The 26,270-nt window shown below is 39.1% G+C and overlaps 1 protein-coding gene across 6 annotated transcripts in view; it reads right to left on the bottom strand.

The window, feature by feature from the left end:
- Positions 1 to 4,608: 4,608 nt before the first annotated feature.
- The window catches only part of LOC100346726 (guanylate-binding protein 4), a 29,691-nt gene continuing 8,029 nt past the window's right edge, over positions 4,609 to 26,270 (bottom strand). For 2 of the 6 annotated variants that reach the window (XM_008264929.4, XM_008264927.4), the window contains 9 exons: positions 23,279 to 23,406; positions 20,252 to 20,361; positions 19,856 to 20,052; positions 17,739 to 17,984; positions 16,472 to 16,752; positions 15,017 to 15,229; positions 10,710 to 10,812; positions 10,201 to 10,394; positions 5,550 to 9,355 (listed from right to left, as the gene is read on the bottom strand). In XM_008264929.4, the coding sequence (XP_008263151.1) occupies positions 9,134 to 9,355; positions 10,201 to 10,394; positions 10,710 to 10,812; positions 15,017 to 15,229; positions 16,472 to 16,752; positions 17,739 to 17,984; positions 19,856 to 20,052; positions 20,252 to 20,361; positions 23,279 to 23,359 (1,647 nt within the window). In that variant the 5' untranslated portion in view covers positions 23,360 to 23,406 and the 3' untranslated portion in view covers positions 5,550 to 9,133. Of the gene's footprint in view, positions 9,356 to 10,200; positions 10,395 to 10,709; positions 10,813 to 15,016; positions 15,230 to 16,471; positions 16,753 to 17,738; positions 17,985 to 19,855; positions 20,053 to 20,251; positions 20,362 to 23,278; positions 23,407 to 23,688; positions 24,305 to 26,270 lie in introns of all 6 variants that reach the window. The other 4 variants (XM_070078120.1, XM_070078117.1, XM_070078118.1 and 1 more) reach the window with 4 other exon arrangements.

Raw genomic sequence — 26,270 nt, 5'->3', positions numbered from 1 at the left:
TTCACATCAAGATTCATTTTCGATTCTCTTTATATACAGATCAGTTTAGCATACATTAAGTAAAGATTTCAACAGTTTGCTCCCACACAGAAACATAAAGTGAAAAATACTGCTTGAGTACTAGTTATAGCATTAAATCTCAATGTACAGCACACTAAGGACAAAGATCCTACATGAAGAGTAAGTGCACAGTGACTCCTATTGTTGACTTAACAAATTGACACTCTTGTTTATGGCATCAGTAATCACCCTAGGCTCTTGTCATGAGCTGCCAAGGCTATGGAAGCCCCCTGAGTTCACCGACTCTGATCATATTTAGACAAGGCCATGGTCAAAGTGGAAGTTCTCTCCTCCCTTCAGAGAAAGATACCTCCTTCTTTGATGACCAGTTCTTTCCACTGGGATCTCACTCACAGAGAGCTTTCATTTAGGTTTTTTTTTTTTTTTTTCCCCAGAGTGTCTTGGCTTTCCATGCCTGAAATACTCTCATGTGCTTTTCAGCCGGATCCGCATGCCTTAAGGGCTGATTCTGAGGCTGGAGTGCTGTTTAGGACATCTGCCATTCTATGGGTCTGCTGTGTATCTCACTTCCCATGTTGGATCGTTCTCTCCCTTTTTTATTCTATCAGCTAGTATTTGCAGACACTATTCTTGTTTATGTGATCCCTTTGGTTCTTAGTCCTATCATTATGATCAATTGTGAACAGAAATTGATCACTGGGACTAGTGAGATGGCATTGGTACATGCCACCTTGACGGGATTGAATTCGAATCCCTTGGTATGTTTCTAACTCTACCGTTGAGGTAAGTCAGCTTGAGCATGTCCCACATTGCACATCTCTTCCCTCTCTTATTCCCACTCTTATATTTAACAGTGATCACTTTTCAGTTAAGTTTCAGCACTAAATTCCTAAGCCGGAAAAAGATGCAGCATTGAAAGAGAATTACAGACCAATATCCCTCATGAACATAGATACAAAAATCCTCAATAAAATTCTGGCCAATAGAATGTAACAACACATCAGAAAGATCATCCACCCAGACCAAGTGGGATTTATCCCTGGTATGCAGGGATGGTACAATGTACGCAAATCAATCAATGTGATACACCACACTAACAGACTGCAGAAGAAAAACCATATGATTATCTCAATAGATGCCGAGAAAGCATTTGATAAAATACAACACCCTTTCATGATGAGAACTCTAAGCAAACTGGGTTTGGAAGGAACATTCCTCAATACAATCAAAGCAATCTATGAAAAACCCACAGCCAACATCCTATTGAATGGGGAAAAGTTGGAAGCATTTCCACTGAGATCTGGTACCAGACAGGGATGCCCACTCTCACCACTGCTATTCAATATAGTTCTGGAGGTTCTAGCCAGAGCTATTAGGCAAGAAAAAGAAATTAAAGGGATACAAATTGGGAAGGAAGAACTCAAACTATCCCTCTTTGCAGATGATATGATTCTTTATTTAGGGGACCCAAAGAACTCTACTAAGAGATTATTGGAACTCATAGAAGATTTTGGCAAAGTAGCAGGGTATAAAATCAATGCACAAAAATCAACAGCCTTTGTATACACAGGCAATGCCATGGCTGAGGAAGAACTTCTAAGATCAATCCTGTGGGGAGCAACTCGGACTAGACTGTTACTGGAATTAAGACTTATTCTATGCATCTGCTCTCCCACAATATGGCGCTGGGAGAGAAGTAAACAGCTTCCGCACAGCTGCCTCCAGTTCAACCAATAAACAGTAGGACTTGCTCCTGATTGGAGGAGAGCAGCGTACTCGGCGTGTGGGCAGCCGAGTTAGGATTGGCGGAGGAGGACTATAAAGGAGGAGAGAGACGGCATGCACCGGGGAACATCTATGGGGAACATCTAAGGGAACACCTGTGCAGCCCCCGAGAAGAGCCGGCCGGCGGTGTGCCGCTCCCCTGCGGAAGTGGGGAATGTGGCCAGGGGGAACTGCCCTTCCACGGAGGTGGAAGGGATAGTAGCCAACCCGGGAAGAACCAGCAGCAAACCTGGGGAGGGCCGAGCAGACAGAAAGAACAGCGCAGGGTCCTGTGTTGCTCCTCCACAAAGAGGGGGAGCGACAAATCCCATTCACAATAGCTACAAAAACAATCAGATACCTTGGAATAAACTTAACCAAGGACGTTAAAGATCTCTACAATGAAAATTACAAAATCTTAAAGAAAGAAATAGAAGAGGATACCAAGAAATGGAAAAATCTTCCATGCTCATGGATTGGAAGAATCAATATCATCAAAATGTCCATTCTCCCAAAAGCAATTTATAGATTCAAGGCAATACCAATCAAGATACCGAAGACCTTCTTCTCAGATCTGGAAAAAATGATGTTGAAATTCATATGGAGACACAGGAGACCTCAAATAGCTAAAGCAATCTTGTACAACAAAAACAAAGCCGGAGGCATCACAATACCAGATTTCAGGACATACTACAGGGCAGTTGTAATCAAAACAGCATGGTACAGAAACAGATGGATAGACCAATGGAACAGAATTGAAACACCAGAAATCAATCCAAACATCTACAGCCAACTCATATTTGATCAAGGATCCAAAACCAATCCCTGGAGTAAGGACAGTCTATTCAATAAATGGTGCTGGGAAAATTGGATTTCCACATGCAGAATCATGAAGCAGGACCCCTACCTTTCACCTTACACAAAAATTCACTCAACATGGATTAAAGACTTAAATCTACGACCTGACACCATCAAATTATTAGAGAGCATTGGAGAAACCCTGCAAGATATAGGTACTTGCAAAGACTTCTTGGAAAACACCCCAGAAGCACAGGCAGTCAAAGCCAAAATTAACATTTGGGATTGCATCAAATTGAGAAGTTTCTGTACTGCAAAAGAAACAGTCAGGAAAGTGAAGAGACAACCGACAGAATGGGAAAATATATTTGCAATCTATGCAACTGATAAAGGGTTGATCACCAGAATCTACAAAGAAATCAAGAAACTCCACAACATCAAAACAAACAACCTACTTAAGAGATGGGCCAAGGACCTCAATAGACATTTTTCAAAAGAGGAAATCCAAATGGCCAACAGACACATGAAAAAATGTTCAAGATCGCTAGCAATCAGGGAAATGCAAATCAAAACCACAATGAGGTTTCACCTCACCCCAGTTAGAATGGCTCACATTCAGAAATCTACCAACAATAGATGCTGGAGAGGATGTGGGGGAAAAGGGACACTAACCCACTGTTGGTGGGAATGCAAATTGGTTAAGCCACTATGGAAGTCAGTCTGGAGATTCCTCAGAAACCTGAATATAACCCTACCATGCAACCCAGCCATCCCACTCCTTGGAATTTACCCAAAGGAAATGAAATTGGCAAACAAACAAGCTGTCTGCACATTAATGTTTATTGCAGCTCAATTCACAATAGCTACGACCTGGATCCAACCCAAATGCCCATCAACAGTAGACAGGATAAAGAAATTATGGGGCATGTAGTCTATAGCAGAATGGAACTTCTTGATCTTTCTTTCAGTGAGTTCATCATTAGCATATAAAATGCAACTGTTTTTTGTGTGTCTCTTCTATAACCTACAATTTTACTGAATTGTCTTATAAATTCTATTTAAACTGTAGGTTTTTCCACATACAACTTTGTCATCTGCAAGTATGGATGCTTCGACTTCCTCTTCTCCAGTTTTGATGCCCTTCATTTCTGTCTCGTCCCTAATTGCTCTTGCTAAAGCTTCCAGTACTACATTGAATGACAGCAGTTAAATTGGATATCCTTGCTCTGTTCCAGGTCTGAGAGGAAATGCTTTCAACTTTTCTCTATTCACTATGATATTGGCTGTTGTTTTGTCATATATAGCCTTTATAATTTTGAGGTATGTTACTTATCTACCTAGTTTTGGAGGTTTTTTTTTTATCATGAAAGTCATTGAATCTTATCAATTATTTTTTCTGCTTCTATTGAAATGACTATATTCTTTTTGTTTTTCATTCTGTTGATGTGATTTATGATGTTTATTGATTTATGAATGTTGAGCCACACTTGCATTTGTGGTGTAAATCCCACATGATCATGATGCATGATCTTTCTGATGTGGTTCTTGATACAATTTGCTAGTATTTTGTTGAGAATGTTTGCATATATCTTCATAAAGAATAAAGGTCTGTACTTTTCTTTTTGTGTTATGTCTTGGTGGTTCGATTTTGGTATCAAAGTGATGCTGGCCTCATAAAAAAGTTTGGCAAGAGTTCCATCCTATTCAATATTTTGGAATAGTTTGAAAAATATCAGTTTTTTCCTCTTTGAATGTTTTGTATGATTCAGTAGTAAAGCCTTACTTTCCTTACTTTTCCTCGATGGAAGACTTTTGATTAGTGCTTCAATTTCATTGCTTCCTATGGGTCTATTTAGATTGTCTATATCTTCTTGATTTAATCTTGGTCAGTCACCTGTATCCATTTCTTTGAGGTTTTTCAGTTTATTAGCATACAGTGTTTCAAAGTAGTTTCTTATGATAATTTGTATTTCATTGGTGTTGATTGAATGTTTTCTTTATTATTTCTAATTGTATTTATCTGAGTTTTTCTCTTTTTTCTTTGCTAGTCTAGCTCGTTGTTTATTTTCTTTATCTTCTCAAAATAGCAGCTTATTGTTATGTTGAGCTTTTAGATTTGTTGTTTGTTTCAATTTCATTTGTTTCTGCCCTAATCCTTATTATTTCTGGTCACCTGCTGACTTAGAGTTTGGTTTATTCTTGTTTTGCAAAGTCTTTGAGATGCATCATTAGATCTTTAATTTAAGACATTTCTTTTTTTAATGTAAGCACATAATGCTATAAACTTCTCTCTTAATATTGCATCTCTTAGGTTTTGCTATGTTGTGTATTCATTTGCATTTATTTTGAGAAAGTTTTTTTCATTTTTAATTTCATCAGTGACTCAATGATCACTCAGTAGTATCATGTTGCTTAATTTCCAGGTATTTATGAGTGTTCTATTGTTATTTTTATTGTTGATTTCTAGTTTTATTCCTTTTTGTTCTGAAAAGACATATAGTATGATTTCAATTTTTAAAGAACTGAGACTTATTTCATGGCCTAATATGTCATCTAGCCTATAAAATGTTCCATGTGCCAATGAGAAGAATGTATATTCTGCAGTTTTCGGGTGAAATGTCCTTAAGGTCCATTTGCTCAATAGTATGCTTTAACTCTGATGCATCTTCATGGATTTTATGTCTGGATGATCTGTCTATTGATGACAGTGGGATGCTGAAGTCATTCACATTATTGTGTTGGGCTCTATCTCTCTATTTAGGTCTAGTAGTATTTATTTATATATCTGGATGGTTTTGTGTTGAGTGCATATATATTGATTGTTTTGTCTTCTTGCTGAATCAAACCTTCTATCTAAATGTAATGTCATTCTTTAACTCTTTTTACAGTTTTTGTTTTAAAGTCTTTTATCTGATATCAGAATAGCTATTCCTGCTTGTTTTTTATTTCTATTTGTCTGCTTTATATTTTTCCAGTTATTCACTTTATGTCTATATACATCTTTATTTGTGAAGTGAGTTTCTTGTAGGCAGCATAAGTGGGATATTGATTTTTTAATCAACTCAGCCAATCTAAGTCTTCCAGTTAGAATGTTTAGTTCATTTATATTCAAGGTTAGTATTACTAGAAAAGGCCTAACATCTGTCATTTTGATGATCAGATACTTATTATACCTGCTTGTTAGTGAATTTGGTGATGTCATGTGTTTCCATGATGTTTAGTTCAGGACTTACTTCAGAATTTCTTATAAAGGAGTGGTAAGAGTGAATTCTCTCAGTTTTTGCTTATGTGGAAATTCCTTATTTATCCTCCACTTTTAAAGGATAGCTTTGCTGTATATAATAATCTTGGTTGGAATGTTTTTTCTTTTAAGACCTTGAATATATTGTCCCACTCTCCTCTGCCTGTAGGGACTTCCCCTGAGAAGTCTGATGTTTATCAAGTTGGTTTTTGTTTATATATGTAACTTGATGCTTTTCCTCTTAATGTCTTTAAGATTCTCTACTTGACCTTAACTTTTGACAATTGTACTATTATATCCCTTGGAAAATATTTTTTTGGGTCAAGTTTGCTTGGGACAATTAACCTTCTTGTACCTGGATTTCTATATCTCTTTCAAGATCTCGAACATTTTCAAATATTATTTTGTTTAGCGGGTTCTCAAAACCTTTTTCCTTTCTTCTCCCTCAGGAATACCTGAAATATGAATATTTTTTGTATAATAGTATTCCATATTTCACATAGACTTTCTTATTTTGGGTATGAAATTTTCAATCAATGAAATAAAAATATGATTGAGAGCTTTAAGAGCAGAATGGATCAAATGGAGAAGAGTATTTCTGACCTTGAGGACAAGACATCTGAAATAACTCGATCAGACAAAATAAAGAGAAAAGCACAGAGCATTTTCTTCCAAGTTGACTTGGTTAGATGGTGACTCACTTACAAGAAGGCAGGCCACTGCAGTGTATCTGTCTTCTTTCTTCTTGTTGCAGTCTTCATTGTATTGTCACTTTTCTGTCAAAAATTCCCATCAGTGAGATCCCTGGAAATGTGGTCCTTTATTCTACTCATATTCCAGATCAGCTGAAGTCAGCCCAGCGTCAATGTGTCTGTGCCCTATTCAGCCATCTTGGATCTGAATTGAAGTTTATCAAGTTTGGGATTCTTAACTTTGTAGAACAGCAAAATATGTTGGAATCTGTCAGTGAACATATCCCATTTGACACAAAAAAAATTACATGAGGAAGCCTATGTTTCTTGAAATTATGATGTGTATGATAGATCTTCAAAATGTTCATGATCTCAATTTTTTGCACACAAATAAAGCCATATTAACTTGTTATAATGTGTCTGAGACAGATCTAGTTTATGGATAACACACTAACAAGGATAATACAACAGTTTGAAAAGATCCCCAATAAGAGCAACATAAATTTTGCCAAAATGGAAGCAAACATAAACATCTTATTTACAGTGAATCTTGGGTGGAAGAATGGGGAATCACTGATACTTTTAAAACTTTGTATGTACAACGCTGCCAAAACTTCAGTAGTTTATTTATTTTCTGTGAAAGTATTGTATTATTTACAATCTTTAAAATTCTTCATTAATTTATTTAAGAAACAGGATGCTAAATGCCAACAACAATTTGGGGATGGGTCAAGCTGGAGGCAGAGTTTAGAAACCCAATCTATGTCATCCATGTGGATGACAGGGACCCAATTAATTGGGTTATAAACTGTTGCTTTTCACTGTGTGTGTGTGTTTTTTTTTTAATTTTTTTATTTGACAGGTAGAGTTATAGACAGTGAGAGAGAGACAGAGAGAAAGGTCTTCCTTCCATTGGTTCACTCCTCAAATGGTCGCTACAGCCGGCGCTGCACCAATCCGAAGCCAGGAGCCAGGTGCTTCTTCCTGGTCTCCCATGAGGGTGCAGGGGACCAAGAACTTGGGACATCGTCCACTGCCTTCCTGGGCCACAGAAGAGAGATAGACTGGAAGAGGAGCAACTGGGACTAGAACCCGGCACCCATATGGGATGCCGGCGCCACGGGCAGAGGATTAACCAAGTGAGCCACAGTGCCGGTCCTCCACCATGTGTTTTTAATAGGAAGCTGTAATTGATAATGAAACTGGAACTTGAACCTGGGTACTCCTATATGAGATACAGGTATCTCAACCCAGGGCCTTGAGCTCACCCAGTTTACTCATTTTTAAAAAGAACAAGATAACATTGAAGATGAAGCTGCTATCAACAGAATGCCATATCCATTTAAATAAAAAAATACTTGTTATACCTTAATTGAAGGGGACAGACTTAAAGCATTAGAAACAATAGACAACAGCATAAACATTCAATTAGTGCAGTTTATGAGTTTCTTAAATCCTTACTGAAAACCTCCTATCATGTTTTGTTCTTAACTCGGGTGATAATTATCAGTGTGTTCACATGACAAAAAACTCATTTATTTGTAACCTAATATTCATTGTTGGTATATATTCAGTATTTCCATAAACTATTTAAAAATAAACTGCAGGGCCAGCACTGTGGTGTGTTAGGCTAAGCCTCCACCTGTGGTGCCGGCATCCAATAAGGGCACTGGCTCGTGTCCCAGCTACTTCTCTTCTCATCCAGCTCTCTACTTATGGCCTGTAAAAGCAGTGGAAGATGGTCCAAGTGTTTGGGACCCTGCACCCATGTGGGATACCTGGAATATACTCCTGGCTCCTGGCTTCAGATGGGTTCAGTTTTGGCCATTACGGCCATTTGGGGAATAAACCAGTGGATAGAAGAACTTTCTCTCTGTCTCTCCCTCTCTCTGTAACTCTCCCTAATAAATAAATAAAATCTTTAAAAAATTAAAAAATGAACTGCAAACTTTTCCCATTGATCTGAATTATGCTGTCTAGTAGCATGCAGTACTGTTATCTGTCATGGGGACTGTCCCATCCTTGTATTATCATTTCAGATTTAGTTTTAGTAAACATCATAGAAGAACATAGGATTAAAGTCAATTATCCCGTCATTTCTCCATTGTTCTTATCCCTTCCTGTTTTGTCCATGAAGACTAGTTTATGTTGTATATTTATCCAAATTTGACAGTAATATATTCATGTAAGTATTACATTCTAAATTTCAGTCATACAAATATACACACGTTGCATATCATTATTTCACAGCTAGGCCAAATGCCCATTCTTTTTTTATAAAAATATTTCTCTTTTCATCTTACGGCACTTCAGGCCAGGGCATTAACCCATTGTGCCACAGCACTGGCCCCAATCTTTAAAACATTTACAAAATCATAAAAATAAAATGAAAGAGGAAGGTTCATTCTTAGTATGATAATGATAACTTCCTTAGATAAGGAAGATATATCCTAATATAATAATAATAGCCATAGCTCATTACAATTCTAAATTTCTTTTACACTTCTGTTAAACAAATTGTTAAGAATAATGCACATATTTTACAATGAGCCACAGTGTAATGCTATTAAATCAAAAGAAGCCATATTTTATAATTTCCTTACCAGGAATTCTCAGCCTATTTAATTTGTGAACTGATAAATCGCATCGCCAAACCAAGCAGCTTAGCGGGGCCAGGTAATACGATGGTGAATACAGTGCCCACGGTATCAAGAAACCATGAAAACCATGAGGATCCCTGATTCTTAGTTGCTTCAATCTCTTGCTTTAGCCGATTTATCTCTTTATTTAATGCCTCAGCATTCTTGTTAAATCCTTCCGTGAGCATTTCTTCTTGGAGCTATAAAATGGAAAAACTCCATGCTTTAAATCCCCAATTAAGAGACAATGTTTAGCATTTAACAAAGTCAGCAGTTAAGCACATGTGTCTATTTTTCTACCATTTCAGGGTGATCTTTGAGTTTATCCAATATGTTCAGAGATCTTAACTTAAATAGTGGGAAAACCCGTGGTTTATATTTTTGTGAGATTTCCTTAGCACCATTTCCCTGGGGGCGGGGAGTTCCAGCACCAACAAAGCCCATTGGGAAGGAATGTGGGTTAAATTCTAATTAATTCTCAGTTCCACTGAGGTAGCCCAGCTGAGCTTATCTAGCAAATAGTGAGTGGAAGTGTTGGCACAGCACAGGACACTGCTTATTGAGCGTCATGCTGGGGCAAAGAATGCATGTGACTTTAGTCGTAAAGGAAGAATCGGGCAGATCTGGAAGCACATGGAGCAGACTCAGGGCTTTCAGGGTTCGCCACTTTCTCTCAAGTCAAATTTAATCCTTTCAGACCAGCTGGGTCTCTGTGGGGTCTCCTTGAAAGTTGTGCCAGGAACTCTTGAGTACTAGCAACTAGCATCACATGGAATTGGGGCTCAGTGAGACCATCCCACAATAGCAACAACTAATAGCCCCAACCCTGGGGATGTCATTTGTGCCCTCCAGTGTCCACCACTACGGAAAGGACTGGAATCTTCTAGATTTCTGTACTCTGGTAGGATCCAGATGTAGTTGCGTTTGCAGGGGAATGTTAAGCGTTAGGTTCCCTCTGGGATCACACCTGTGCTCCAGATTTGGTTGTCCCTTGCTGCGCTCCGGGGCACTGACCGCAGGCACCACCCGGCCCCTGCAGACTCACCTTGAGCTTGTGCTCCAGCATGCCTTCCTGCTCGCTCAGGAGGTTTGCTGTCTCCTTCTCCATCTTCTCCTTCAGTTGGCTCATGTTTTCCAGGAGGCTCCTCTCCTGAGCCTCCATCATCTGCTGCTGCTCCTTCTCCCTCTGTCTTAGCACTTCCTGCTCCTTCTCAGCCGCTTCCCTCTTGGCCTGCTCAGCTGTTCCACAGAGGTTTTAACAAGGGAAGAAAGAACAGCTCTGAGTTCAAGACCAAGCAGCTTGGAAAGTAACACTGGAAGGGGAAGCTCTGAATTTCTACTAGTGACGCTGCAAGAGCACGTTTCAGAATGCTCCAGAAAGGCACTGACTGGGGGGATGTGCAACCTACTACTCTTGCTATTTTCAGATTTAGCTGAGCATGGGCTCCACAGTTGGACGAAGCCTCATGCTCCAGGTAAACCACCCTGTCCAATCCATAAGAGGGGACTGCAGGAATCTACCCACCCACCATGAGCTGAGCACTGGCCCTGTACCTGCTAAGGCCTTCTCCCCATCAGTGAGGGCGTTGTCTGCCTGCAGGATGGAGTTCTCTGTTGCTGCCTGTGACTGCAGGAAGCTCTGTAGCACTTCATTTGCCTGGGAAACCAACCGAGAGTAAAAAGCATGTTAGGTATCAACAACTAGTTTTCTGATGTGGACACTTTTGTTCAATAAAGCACCGATCTGACCCTGTAAATTTTCCAACCTTCTCAGACCACAGCAGAAACTCAAGCTGTTTGGTGAGGACTAGACTCCCTGCAGAGCAGATTGCTTAGCTATCCAGTCTCCTCTCCACAGCAATGCTGTCCCCATCCCACTTCAGAACCACAGAGATTTATTTGCAGTTTTATAGACACATACCCTGTTCTGCTTATAAGATTTGCACATTGGTTCTCTTCTTCATTGATGGTCTTCTACTCTGTCTTAATTAGGATATATCCATGGATGCATACACATGCAGTTCTTATCTCCACCAGCAGGAAGCTTTTCTAAGCTGCCTTCTGAGTTTTTCTTTCCTAGTTTTATTGAAGTATGATGGAATTATACAAATGACATTTTGATGTATATATGAATGTATTGTATCGAGTTAATAAAGCTAATTAACATGTCTACAACCTTACATATATTTTATTTTTTTTGTAGGGAGGACACTTGAGATCTCTCTTATAAATTACAGGTGTACACCCTTTGAACTGTGTTCACCCTGATGTACACTAAATGTCCAGAATGTATTCATCTCATGATCTTGAATGTTTGTAATTATTGACCAATATATTCACATTTCTGTCATTTTCCAGGCCCTGGTGACTATCATTTTACTCTCTGTTAATATGAGTTCAATTTTCCTTTGTCTTCCACATAAAAGTAAATCATGTATTGTTTGTTTTTTCTGTCTGTCTTGTTTCATTTAGTGTAATGTTCTCTATATTCATTCTCCTTGTCAAAAATGGGAAGATCTTCTTCTTTTTAACATTGTAATAGTGAAGGCATTGTGGAACAGCAGGTTAAGCCACCTTGGAGAACCTGCAGCCCATACCAGAGCACCAGCTCAACTCCTACCTACTCTACTTCCCGTCCAGCTTCCTGCTAATGTGCCTGGGCAGGAAATGGATGATGACCTCAGTACTTGGGTCTCTGACACCCTACTAACAGACCTGCATGGAATTTCTGGCTCCTGGTTCTGACCTGACTCAATCTTGGTGTTATGGGCATTTGGGGATTGAACCAGTGAACCAATGGATTGAAGATTGATCAATCTCTCCCTATCTCTTTCTCTAATCTCCCTTTCTCTCTGTCACTAACTTTCAAATAAATACATTTTTTAAAAGGCTGAATAATATTCACATGTACATATGTATACCACACACACACACACATAATAGTTCATCTGTTGATGAGCACTTAGGTTGTCTCCATATAGTGGTTACAACAAATAATCCTGTAATGAACATGGGACTAGAAATATCTCTTCAAGACACTGATTTATATTTCATTTGTACATATACTTGGAAGCCCACTGAAAACTATTAAAATTATTACACGTACTTGATAAAGTCAAAAGACATAAAATCAATGTAAAGTAATCCACTGCACTAACAACTAATGATGTGAAAAAGTGAGGAAACAATCCATTTCATAACTACATTAAAATAATGAAATAGTTAGGAATAAATTTACCAAGGAAGTGAAAGATCTGTATAGAAAAATGCTGAAAGAAATTGAAGAATAGAAAAAACACATAAAGTGATACCTCATGTTAATTGGTTAGAAGACTTAGCATTGTTAAAATATCCACATTATTCTAAGTGATATGAAGTTCAAAACAATTCCCAAAATTCCAATGACATCTTAATCAATTTTTTGCAGACTTAACTTATGTATTTATTTGAAAAATGGAACAACAGAGAGGGGGAAAGATATCTATTTACTTCTCTTTTCTGATATTTATTTATTTATTCAAAAGACAGAGTTACAGAGAGACAGAGAGCGAGAGAGAGAGACAGAGAGAGGGAGGGAGGGAAAGAGAGACACACATCTTCCATCTGCTGATTCATGCCTCAAATGGTCACAATAGCTTGGGCTGGGCTAGGCCAAAGAAAGAATTTTGGATTTTCATTTCATCCATAAGTGGTAGGCGCCCAATGACTTGTACCATCATCTTCTGTCTTGCCATGTACATTAGCTGGAAGCTGGATCAGAAGCAGGGTAGCCAGTACTTGAACTGGCACTCTTGATATGGGATGTAGTGTCACAGGAAGTAGCTTAACCCAATGTGATACAATGCCAGTCCCATACATTTTAATGTTTTTAAAGAAATAATAAAAGCAATCCCACAATTTACATGGAAGCACAAAAGACACTGAGCTGCCAAAACACTCTTGAATTACAAAACAAAACATTAGGCATCACGTTATCAGATTTCTAAATCTGGTAGTAGCATAAAGGCAGATAATAGAACAATGGACAGAACAGAAAGCCTGGAAATAAGCTCATGCATATTTGGTCAACTAATTTGAAAGGAGGTATCAGACATACACGTCAGGGAAACAACAGTCTCTTCAAGTCTAGATATACAAAAGAATGAGATTGGCCCCTTATTTTAAGATTTGAAGATTTCAGCATAAGACTTGAAACTGTAAAATCCTAGAAGGAAAAATAAGGGAAAGAGTCTTTGACATTGGCTTTTGCCTTTTTTTTTTTTTTTAGCTTTGACATCCAAAGCACAGGCAACAAAAACAAAAATGAACAACAACAGAAGTGCATCTAACTAAAATGTTACCGCAGCTAAAGAAAACAATGAACAAAATGAAAAGGCAACATAAAGAATGGGAGAAAATGTTGGCAAATGACATAACTCATAAGGAGTTAGCTTTAAACACACGTGAGTAACTCATACAAAATCAATAGCAAGAAATAAAGGATCTGCCTTTAAAATAGGCAAAATATATTTATAGACATTTCTTAAAAGAAGACATTCAAATGAGTAACTAGTATATAAAAACATGTTGAATATCACTAATCACCCAGGATATCAAATCAAATCATAATGAGATGCCAGTTCACAAAAGTTAGAATGACTATTATCAATGACTCGAGATACAGCAAATGCTGATGAGGACGTGGAGAGAAGCGAACTCTTGTGTAGCTACGGGTAGAATGTAAATTGGTACAAGCATTATGGAAAACAGGATAAAGCTCAAAGAAAAAAATTGAGTTTCTAATGGCCTCAAGTATATGGAAAAATCTTATCAGCTCTGTATATGCTAGCTCTGTAGTTGTAGGCAATGTATTAAATTCTCTGTGCACCACATCTCTTACCTGCATAATGGGAATGATGTTAGTACCTAATTTATAGCATTCTGAGAATGAAATAGATAATTCAATAAGAATATTCTAAAACTATACATAGGATAGGGAGTGAATGTGCAGTGGGTATTAGGCATGAAGACCATCATCATCATCATCATCATTAGTATGAGTGCATGCCAGTAGGGTAACCACATCCACACCATACACAGTGCACTACAAATTTGTGCAGTCCAGATAAGAGAAGCATCTGGAAACTAGTCTTCTGCTCTTAGCACAAAAACTATCCCTCTGCTTGATAAATAAAAGAAATGGTTGTTAAACCTGGATTCCTGATTCCAGATCCTTTCTGAGGAAAAAATATGTGTGGTTTATTTAGCAGTATCTCACTAAATATGAAATTTTTTAAAAACCGGAAATGTCAAAATATTGAGGCAATTTTCAATAATTGAAAATAAATTTGTGAGGCAGGCTGCTTTAGAAGAGGTTTATTTAGCTCATAGTCTGGAGGTTCAAGGGCCCAGCACCTGCTTGAGCATGGCTCTGGCCAGGATGGCTCAGGCTTTCACAGAGGATGGAATCGCAATGGGGTGTGTAGAATAGAGAGATCATATTGCCAGACAGGAAGCCACAGGGTGATTCCAGGGTCAGCACAGGACTTATAACACCTTGATCTCACAAGAACTAATTCAGGATTCCAATGACTAACTTTCAAATAAATACATTTTTTAAATGTACTACTAACTAATTCCAATTAAGTACTTCCTTAACTAATCTCCTCTGAAGACAGCTCCCAATGACCTAAGAACCTCCCACTAGACCCCATCTCCCAGAGGCCTCGTCACCACTCACATGGTCACACTGAGAACCACTAAGGGACAAAGCACATCCAAACCACGGCTACTGACATTCTCTGCTCTCTGTCCTCAAATGAATTTGTGGTCCTCACTTTCAGAAGGAGCAGCGTGTCACCCCATATCACCATACTCCTCACCTTAACTCCTTTATTGGGCACTAGCTCATAGTTCTGTTCAACCTTTTTCTTCGCTTCCAAGTAAAAATGATGTCCTCCAGGAACAGAGAAGGTTCCTCTTGAAATACTTTCCATCAGGGACTCCGAAAGCCGCCTAAGTTCAGCCTGGCAATATTCGACAGAGGCCTCTTCATTCTGCAGCAGGAAATCTTTCTTCTTCTTCTCTATGGTGTCCTGCCAGGGAAACATAGAGACACACATTAAATGATAGCTATTAGAAGGGAAGGCCTGCCTGTGATGCACTTGGGAGAAGCATGTGGATGGCCTCAGAGTGGACCAGAACCTAGCATGGACCAGGAGTCAGGAAACTTGTTTTAGTCTCACTTGTGATCAATTATCTCTTTAAGCTTTGCAAAGCCCCTTAATTCTCCTGGGAACAGGATCAATCAATATCTGTAAAAGGATGGGTTGGAAGATTTGAGTTCTGTGGCTCTTGAAAATATAGTATGATTAACAAGGACCCAGCCACCAAGATCAAATAATATAAACTTGTATTTTGGCTAGAATCAAAATTTCCTAAGAGCACATGGGGTGCTATGGACAGAAATATTAGCATAGAAGAGGCACATAAATCTCCAGGAATTGGTTAAATGTATTTTGAACAGATTTTTGAACTCTTCATGAATTCTTTTGATGGTGGCTTGAATGTGTGAACATATACGAACAGAGCTTTTGTTTGTACATGAAAGGTACTACCAAGCTGGGTTTCCTCAATACAAATTGAGAGATTTTTGAGGTTTATTTAAATTACATCTAGACAGACTGAAAGACAAACTTTCAATGCAGGTGCCTGGTGGGGAGGGCAAAATTCAGATTTCTCCTAAGACTTCTTTCTTCTTGGTGTCCATACACTGCACAGCCACAGGGCTAGTGAATATGATGTGTATTACCATAATTAGGTCATGTTCGTCTGTACAAGTTAACTTTACAATGGAGAATACCCTATCAGTCAATACCCAATCACATGAGCACTTAAAAAGTAGCTTCCCTAGCTAGTGTCAAAAAAAGAAGCCAAAGCAACTTGTAACGAAAGATGCAGCATTCCTAGTTTAAAGATGAAGGGGTTCCCCCCAACAAGCCTTCACTTGTGGGCCAAACCCATTCAACACCTTTCAGTCCATCTCCACTAGCAGAGGACCAAGACACCTTCATACGGAAGACTGACCTACAGAACTGTGTGATAGTAACATATGTTGTTTAAGCTGTTAAACTAATGGGAATTTATTTTGCAGTCCTTAAAAATAAAGTGCCCCTCATTTAGAAAAAGGGTGAAAGGTAGCCCTTAGAGCCCTTTCATTCTCAAGAATCCAGATGCCTTCTACAATGGTAGGGAGATGGTTATGGGGTCAAAAGGCGGACTTGAGGCATCATTCCAGAAAGGCAGGAATCAGGAAGGAGAAATGCTAAGATGCCTACGGTAAGTTTCTTTCGGAATTCCAGCTTTTCGTCCTTGAAGGAGTGCTCCATGAAGATTGCAGTGGCTTCCCTCTCACAGGCTGCGTGCACGTCCAGCAGCTCCTGGAGCGTGTCTGTGGGGAACCTCACTTGCTGGGTCATCCGCCTGCTGTAGTGTTCAGCTGCTTTCTGGAGAGCTGCTGCGTTTTCACGCTTAGCCAGAGCTGTAACTGCATTTTCCAAGCAAGGAACCGTGCCCCTGTTGATGGCGTCCAGGTAGGTCTCCAACAGTCTTCCAAGCCCTGAATGCCAGGAGATATTTAGGGAGTTAATAGTTTAGGGAGTAGATAGTTCTTGCTTATTGTTTTCACAAGCTTTAAGAATCAGCATTCTAAAAATGACAAAAATTCTTACTCTCTTGGTTTTTCTCCTACCCACCTCCCTCTTCTTCCTCTACTTCTTCTGTTTCTTTTCCTCCTTCTCCACCAACTGTCTCTTCTCCTACACCTCTCCCCATCCTTCTCCTTCTCTGCTGTAATATTTCTCTCTATGTGTACCTGCCTTTCCTTCTGTTCATTTCCCATCTTTTTCTGTGAATCTATCTCTGTATAATAACATGACTGTCTTTTCTTGTCATACTTATGATTTTCAAATTCACCAAATTATTGAATTAAATTACTAATAAGAAAAATGAATAAATAAATAAATGAAAAGCTTATTAGACAAAGAAGGAAAATGTCATAATTTTTGAGTCTTAGTTACAAATAAAATGCTAGTCCCTTGGTTAAAAATATCTTTAGGAGTTTGAAGCTAGCCAGACAGCATACTGAACCAAACATGAACTGATCTCTGCACAGGGACTGTATGACTGACATGTTCATATGTCCAGGAAGCCAGCCCTATATGTAAGATTAGTTTTAACCTTTTTTTTATACTCTCAGGAGTGTGCATTGGGTTATGGCCTACTGTTTATGTTTTGGCTGACAAATTCACAGACTATTTTATGTATCCTCCATGAGAAACACTTCTCCTATAAGATTTCCCACTTGCAAATTCTTCTAACAGCATTTTGTGCTTGCATCACTTTTTCGTGAGATAAATCAGGACTCAATGAACACTCATACAGGGAAACTTTCAGAAACATGCATTTCTTAGCTTGGTAGCAGCATCTCCTTCTGTATATTCCTTTACAAATGAAAAACAAATTACTAGCAAATGTACAGAAAACCCATAGCTTTATCACACACATGAAACCACAGAAAGATGCTTTGAGGCAGAAGAAACTCACAATTTCCAGTGACGATGATTCCCTCTCTCAGGGTCTTTGTCTTTGCATGGGTGAAGATATAGGAGCAGAACTTTTCTGTTTGCTCCTGGAAATCCCTTTCCAATTGGTTTGCTGGCACTTTGTCTAAATGCACGAGTACATTTTTGTCACTCGTAGGTCGGTGAAAGACAAAGCACTTCCTCTTTGGGAAGAAATACCTGATGCAGGTTCTAGACATGTTGGACTTTTTGATTCTGGGATTATTTTCTGTAGAATTTAAAAAAAGAGCATTTATTGAAGAGACAGCTCGAAGGCAAAGGAGCTGAAGACTTTTCAAGGAATCTTTGTGTTATTTCAACTGTTGTGTCTGTAAGTTTTTCTTTATTCAATCCTACAAAGCAGCCTTAGGGTAATCTACCCAAAGCACAGGGAATCCATTTGTGTACAGAGCTGAGAGTAAAGAAAGTACTCTTGAGCGGAATTGGAGGAACCCATTACAACTGAAGAAACTTACCATGGGTCCTTGGTCCTTGTTTTATGGGAGGTAAATTGACTATTTTAATTGTCTGTTGAATATTCAATCAATTATGTATTTTCAGAAAAACATTTCTAATATTGCAGTACCATGTCAGAAGTTAAGCAGATGATACAGTAAAGAAAATGAATCAAAATCAAAGTCAAACACACACACCATTATGATGTTTACAGATTAGTTCAGTGGAAATCTCCAAAGTGAAGTTAGTCTAACTAAAATATGGTGAAGTAGGCAGGCATACAAGTTAAAATCGATTAGGTTTGTGAGCTGGAAGATCACACTTTCGCCACGCCCCTGTGTGACCTCACGTCCTACCCTATACCTTTGCCACGCCCCTGTGTGACTTTATGCCCCTACCTGGCCACCCCTGGTTGCCCACCAGCCAATCAGGTTAATTAACCACTCCCCTTTGGAAGTGGGTTTGAAGCCTGTGACATGGTGTGTACCGGCCTCTTCTTTGCCCTGGCCTCTTGCCAGGAGGGGGCTGGCTGTAGCCCCGTGCCTCCAGGGCTCGTGGCCTTCAGGCCATGTGCCCTAGGCTTCCTGGCCTAGATGCTCCTCTTTGTGGTTGGTTCCTGGTGCTCGTTATGAACCCAGATTTACCTCTCTCTTAGATAAAGCTCTCACTCTCCCATGATTTCTCTCACTAAATAAAAGCCTAAAATGTACCATGCTGCCTCGTTTATGGATGCTGGTATTTAGAATTCTTCTCTAAATATTAGGCAAGAACCCTCTCAGGCTTATTCATATTGGGGATTTATTAATAAGCATATGGTGATATCATATGGCACCCCATATTCTGGTAGTGTATGTGGCACCCCAGGTGGAGCTTCTGGGGAACTTTAAGGGGCCACATTCTTGTATAGATTTTAGGGAGTCATCTCCAACATCAATGGGACCCTCCCTACTCCTCTAGATCAGATTATATTGGATTTGACGTTGTCCTGTAGATTATTCTGTGGCATATATCATGTTCAAAGTAAGTGTCTGCATATGCACATATTGTATGTGCACATACATGGGAAAATTTATTTATTAAGAGCTCCATTTAAATTGGCTTATAGATAAAATATTGCTCATCAATTTAAACTGCTAAGTCAATCAAAGATGCCTTTTTGATTCATATGACCTAAATCTCTGTACCAGATGTTTTAAATTTGTTGGCATGTTTGTACTTGGGTTTGCTGGTCAAACAAGTTACATTTGTGTTAGACATTTAAGTGATGTTTCCAAATACATGTACTCTTGAAATTTATAGAAGGCATTGAACCTTTTTGTAAATGTTTTCATAGCTGTTGTTTAACAGTTAAAATGTCTGCTAACTTTTCATTTGATATTATAACTGTAAGTGATCTGGGAAGCCTGACTTGTTCCCTCATTTGTCTATTCTCTTCAAGATAGGAAACTGATTCTATTCTGAAGGACTCTCCAGGATGTACAGTTTGAACTTTAAACTTTATAAAAGTGGCCATTGGAGGGTGAACCAACGGCAAAGGAAGACCTTTCTCTCTGTCTCTCTCTCTCTCACTGTCCATTCTGCCTGTCCAAAAAAAAAAAATACCACATTGCTATTGAACCACAAACCACAGCCACAGTCCGATACCTGGATTCAGTTTCAAGGCATTCTCCAGGTAATCATCTTCTGTGATGGGGCATTCGTGTGACTTCAGCTCCAGGGTGAAATCCCGTACAGCCCAAATAAAGTCTGGAAAGAAACTCACAAAATCTGTGGAGTCCTCTACTTCTTCAGATATGAGGCAAGATTTTGCCCTGATGAACTGTGATAGCTCAGCCACGTAGCTAGGACATTAGTTAAGGAGATTCAAACTACAGCAAAAATTCTAGATCTCATTTACAAACAAGTTTAAAAAAACACTCCCTTTTCCCCTGTGTTCACTGTTCTTCAGCCAGAAAAACTGTATTTCAGGGAAGAAACAGCAATCTCAGCTGCCATTCCCCTAAACAGAGAAACATGGGGGCTGTGTTTTTGGAAGGATACTACAGCTGCTCCAGGGCCTGGTGGTTGATGGTGCCCAGGCTGTTGTAGACAAAGGCGCTGCTCAGAAGCACGGCCAGGGCAAAGATCCAGGAGTCATTCTCAGGGTCTCCCTGGGAAGCCCATTAGAACAAGGGAATTGGACATCTACTACTCATTAGCCCATTCATCCATTTGGATGTTCATTCATTCTTTTGGTCCTGCCTCAGTTATACAGTAGGGTAAATATTAACCTTTGGAGATTGTCTTGAAAAAGAAATCTTACTTTGATATGCATATTGACATCATTCAAGGTATCAGTTTGTTTAGCTAGTGAAACAAATAATGACACTGTCATTGTGCATTAAATATTTAATAAAGTGCTTAGAATATAGCTATGCACTAATAAGTGCACAAGAATCCTACTGCAAAATTATTCTCAATCATGACTACACTAAGGACACAAATGCTATGCCATGAAGTTCAACAATGCTTCACTGCCCTGGGCCCTGCATTTGTTTTCTGATTATTAACTTCCTTATGACAATCCTCACCTTCAAGAAGATGGTTTTTTAGGGCAACAAACAAGTCAGTATATAAAAATAACCAATAGGGGCCGGCACTTTGGTGCAGTGGGTTAACGCCCTGGCCTGAAGCTCCAGCATCCCATATGGGCTGCTCCACTTCCAATCCAGCTCTCTGCTATGGCCTGGGAAATCAGTAAAAGATGGCCCAAGTATTTAGGCCCCTGCACTTGCATGGGAGACCCGGAAGAAGCTCCTGGTTCCTGGCTTCAGATCGGCTCAGCTCCGGCCGTTGTGGCCATCTGGGGAGTAAACCAGTGGATGGAAGACCTCTCTCTCTGTCTCTACCTCTCTCTGTAACTCTGTCTTTCAAATAAATAAAATAAATCTTATATATATATATATGTATGTGTGTATATATATGTGTGTGTGTGTATATATATATATATGTGTGTGTGTATATATATATATATATATATGAAGCCAATTGATAATGCCTGCCCAGAGTGGAACCCAGAATTACAAAGTAAAATCAAACAAACAGAAGAACAAAAAAATGAGTTGATATGGAGGCCTATGTATGTGAATAATTATTCTGAATTCAAAGCAAAAGGGATTCTCTATAACCGGCACATGATGGCAGGAAGTAGAAAATAGCTGAGCTTTAGAGTTGATAGAAAAAGAACTTATGGAAACGAAGAGATCAAGTAGGCAAAGAACCAACAGAGTTCAAGTTAGAATTGTTTGTTCACAGTCATACAAAGGTGTTAAAGAGGTATCCTCCTTGATGGAAGCAGTGAGTGTACATGCTAAAATGGAAGAGGAGGCTGCAAATGAGATATGTGTCATGACAAGAAAGGTTTGGCTCTAATACAGTACAAGCCAAAAGGTCAGCATATTTTAGTATGCTTTGATTCCTTGGGAAATGAAATTAGAGGAATTAGAAAGTTCATATAAACTGCAATTTATTAAATCAATCCATATCGCTGATACCATGTCAAGTATGAGTTGATAATCAAGAACTTTAAAACCAAACATTTTAGTTAAGAATTTATTTTTTTTTTGACAGATATAGCCAGTCAGAGAGAGAGAGAGAGAGAGAGAGAGAGAGATAAAGGTCTTCCTTCCATTGGTTCACTCCCCAAATGGCTGCTATGGCCAGCGCTGCGCTGATCCAAAGCCAGGAGCCAGGTGCTTCTTCCTACTCTCCCATGCGGGTGCAGGGCCCAAGCACTTGGGCCATCCTCCACTGCCCTCCCGGGCCACAGCAGAGAGCTGGACTGGAAGAGGAGCAACCGGGACTAGAACCAGTGCCTATATGGGATGCCAGCGCCGCAGGTGGAGGATTAAACAAGTGAGCCACGGCGCTGGCCCCTAGTTAATAATTTCTAAGTCTGTGCTTCTTTCCCATCCTTTTGCAGAACTGGAAGCCAAAGATCTATTGCTTCTTTTTTCAGTTTACTCTCATACTAATAAAGAGAAAATATTGATTACATCTGTGAAGATAAAATGCCTAAAATTTTATATACATATACATATGTATATATGTATATGTATGTTGAATCTAGCATATGCCTGTGAAGAATTCCATGAAGAATTTGTCTCCAAAGTTCAAGGACTTGGATTAAAGTCTTAATGACAAACATAAGTTTTTCTAAAGATGATTTATAGATTTCTTCACAGGAACCCTATTTTCATAATCCCTACCTCTAATCTCATCAACTTCACACACTTAGAAGATTCCATTGATTCAGTAGAATAGAGGTTTCTCCAGAAAGCTTTCCCTACCTCAAATGATTGGAATTTTTCCACATTTTGCATGTATGATAACCTGTACTGATTACACTCCATATTTCTTAAAACAACAACTAGGCTATGGCCTTTATCTTATTTACAGTTATATCTGTCGTACTTAGTGCAGAGCCCTGAATTCCACTTGCTCATTCATATTTCTTTTCTTTTCTTTTTTTTTCTTTTTTTTTTTTTTTTAGTGGACATTGAGAGAGAGAGACAGAGAGAAAGGTCTTCCTTTTGTCGTTGGTTCACCCTTCAATGACTGCCACGGCCGGCGCGCTGCGGCCGGTGCATTGTGCTGATCCGATGGCAGGAGCCAGGTACTTCTCCTGGTCTCCCATGGGGTGCAGGGCCCAAGCACTTGGACCGTCCTCTACTGCACTCCCAGGACACAGCAGAGAGCTGGCCTGGAAGAGGGGCAACTGGGACAGAATCCGGCACCACGACAGGAACTAGAACCTGGTGTGCCGGCGCCGCAAGGTGGAGGATTAGCCTAGTGAGCCACAGCGCCGGCCTCATTCATATTTCTTTTAAATCATTCCCTCCAACATTAACAATAAGAAGAATATCTCTCCATTTTATATCAAAGTATTTGGGGTTACAAAGGAATCTTGATGAAACAGAATTTAGTTTCATGATTTACAGTTTAGAGAAATGTGTGAGAGAAGGTGAAGTAATGTGGCAAACTAACATGTAAGAGGAAATTGGGAGTAGAGAACATTCTGGGCCTTACCTTTTCCACGTCGCCCAGGCCCTCAGTGTCCAGGAGGACCAGGGTGTGGTCTGGCTTGGAGGGGTGGGGCATGCACCACATCCAGATGCCCTTGGTTTCAGACTGTACTGTGGAGCCCAGAGGGAAGCCTGAAGGGAAGAGGAGACATAGTAAACCCTGAGAGCAGGCTGACCAAGATGACCAGGGATAATAGTGATGTCAGGAAATAGACCACTTAAATTTCACAAGGAAAACCAATTATATATATGGTTTTCTCAAGAAATACTTTTTTTGCATGTTTACCTTATTCTTTCAGATAACCAAATTATGTCACATGATACAATTAATACAAGTCAAGACTATGTCATTTTATCTGACACCAGAGAGCTCTCCTGTCTATTAACTTCTCAGAGTTAAATCAGGGGAATCACCTGGAGACAGGAAGGTAGGTATTTTTTCCTTCAGTTTCTACCTTGCTGGACCACAGTGTGCCAGTGGCTTGCTGTTCTCTCTCAGGTCACAGTGCTTTCATGTAGCTCCATTGTATAGTTCTGGTCTTGGCCACATTCCGGCAGCTACTTATTCCTTGTCTGCTTGGATAAAGGAATGGTAATGTCCACTTGACCATTGTATTGTCCTTGTATGGGTGCTTTGTCTCTCTTACTGGTTCCCTGTACCTCACCTATGCCCTTGTAAGTAGTTCCTTTATTGAACTCTCCTCAATTATCTTTGTGTGAGCAATGCGTGTTGGGCCAGAACTTCAGCTGATCTATTAGCGTTTGTAATTTTACCCATCACCTCCCCGCCATTTTATTCTTCTGCTTTCTATTTTTCAAGCTAATTACGAGTCCAGCATTATTCGCCTCAGGCGGGAAATGTAAGTGAAGGAAATGGTGAAAGTCCTATGAGACCAGTTGATCTTCCTTTCCAAAGTCTAAAAGGCACAGGCAGATAATTTGTAGATGATGTCCAGGAACCAGTGGATGATAGTTCCTGTTCAGCAGTTCAACATTTTGATCATCTTCCATTTGACAATGCTCCCTTCCACTGAGAAAAGAAATTGATGCAATTGAGTAGCTAGAAGTTCATGGCCTGCATGGCTCAGACCATTCCGTTTCTACTCCATGTGTGTTCTCACAGGGAGAAGAGAAAGCCCGAGATGTTCTGCTCTTTTTTATATTGTAATATCTTACTGTTCACTTATTTTAATATGCCAAAGATTTAGTTTAGCTAATTTAGAATCTAGCAAAATAGCACAACTGTTTCAAATAATGAAGAACCAATAAACACATACAGAAGAAAAAATGTTGAAAATTTATAGATTAACATATAATTGTCAATATCTATACATGAGTACATTTCACAGAGCTTCATTTCTACAAAAACGGAGTCAACTTAATGCTCAGTGCTTCCAGTCGGAGAAAGAACAAGCTGTGATTGCACATGATCGATCTAGGTCTGCAGAGGCACAGAGTACCTCAAAAAGTTCACGAAAGATGAAATTAAATGGTAAGTTTACTTCAGCACAAAATTATTTGAAATTCATACATATTTTTTCATAGGATGTATTTTCGTGGACCTTTTAAAAATTGCCTTGTCTTTTAGTTTTCTGTCCTGCAAACTTTCTGAAGTTTCCTCATGAAACAAATTGAGTGGGCCAGTCCCAAAGAGAAAGCAGTGATCTGATCTTGCTTAGGAACCTCGATAGGGAGCGAATCTTTTTCTTTCTGCTTTTCCTAGGATATGGCAATGAAGTAATAGCTTACATGCTGACAGTATTATGAGGCCCCATTAACAATCACAGGGAATTTTCTTTTTGCTACTTTAAGCTATTGTGAGGGGAAGAGAAAAAATGTTCTTAAGACTTTCTGATATTTGTCTCAGAATTCTCAACTCTTTCATCTCTCAAAATGTGTACTATAAATTTATGTGATCCAAACAAGGGGAATTGTATACCCCCAATTGATGATCAAGAATGTCTATAAAAGAAAATTAAAGTGCATCACTTGGGAGACAATTGCAAGATTGGAAACAAAAAGAGTAAAGAGATCAATTAGCTTAGGGAGAGACAGGGAGAGGTAGGGTGGGAGGGAAAGAAAGACAGAGGTGATGAGAAGTGGGCAGAGAGTAAGAGTCAGGCTAAGTGATCTGCAAAGTTTAATAGAAAGAAGATCATTCCCTAATGGTTTTGAGCCATAGACAGATTAATCCCTTAAAGAAAAACATAAGATTCTTAAAGACAGAAAGTTCAAGCAAGGTAATGGGTACATTGTCCCATGAGTGAATAAGAATCAGAGATGATCCAGTAGGGGGAAAAGTGGATAATTTCTTGAAACAGGAAATACAAATGGCAAATAAATATGTGAAAACTTATTCAAAATCTCTCACTGTGAGATAAATAATATTGAACTATATTCAGTTCATAGATCAGCAAAAGTTAAAACCTTGATTCATGTCACCAAGATTTTGCAGAGTGTGTAGCATCCTTGATTATTGTTAGCAAACATGTAAGCTGCACATGAAACTGTTAATTATTATCTAGAAAGGCTGAAGACACACAAACTCTCCAATCCCACATTTACATTCCTGCATATCTTTTAAAGGGGAGATTTGTACACGTGCACCATGTAACAAACACGAAGACATCCATGGCAACCTTGTTCATGAAAGACAGAAACTGGAAATAACGCCAATGTCCGTAAACAATAAATACATAAATATTTTGGTATTTTCAGACAATGGCATAAAATGAAGTAGTAAAAATAAATAAGTTACCAATACATGTGACATCTAGAGAATTCTGGAAATGTCTTGCTGAGCAAATAAAGACACAAATACACTATAATCCCTTTAAATAAAGTGCAAAGAAAGGCCAACATAAACTGGTATTAGATTGCATACGTAGACCATAGAAGAATTTTTTTTAATAATTATTTATTTATTTGAAAAGCAGAATAATGGAGAGAGACAGACCAATACATACTTCATTCACTGGTCCACTCCCCAAATTCTA

Source organism: Oryctolagus cuniculus, chromosome 7, assembly GCF_964237555.1.
Source record: "Oryctolagus cuniculus chromosome 7, mOryCun1.1, whole genome shotgun sequence".
In the NCBI taxonomy this organism is placed as follows: domain Eukaryota; kingdom Metazoa; phylum Chordata; class Mammalia; order Lagomorpha; family Leporidae; genus Oryctolagus; species Oryctolagus cuniculus.
The sequence above is the reverse complement of the archived record's forward strand: the minus strand, read 5'-3'. Positions and strand labels throughout refer to the sequence as shown.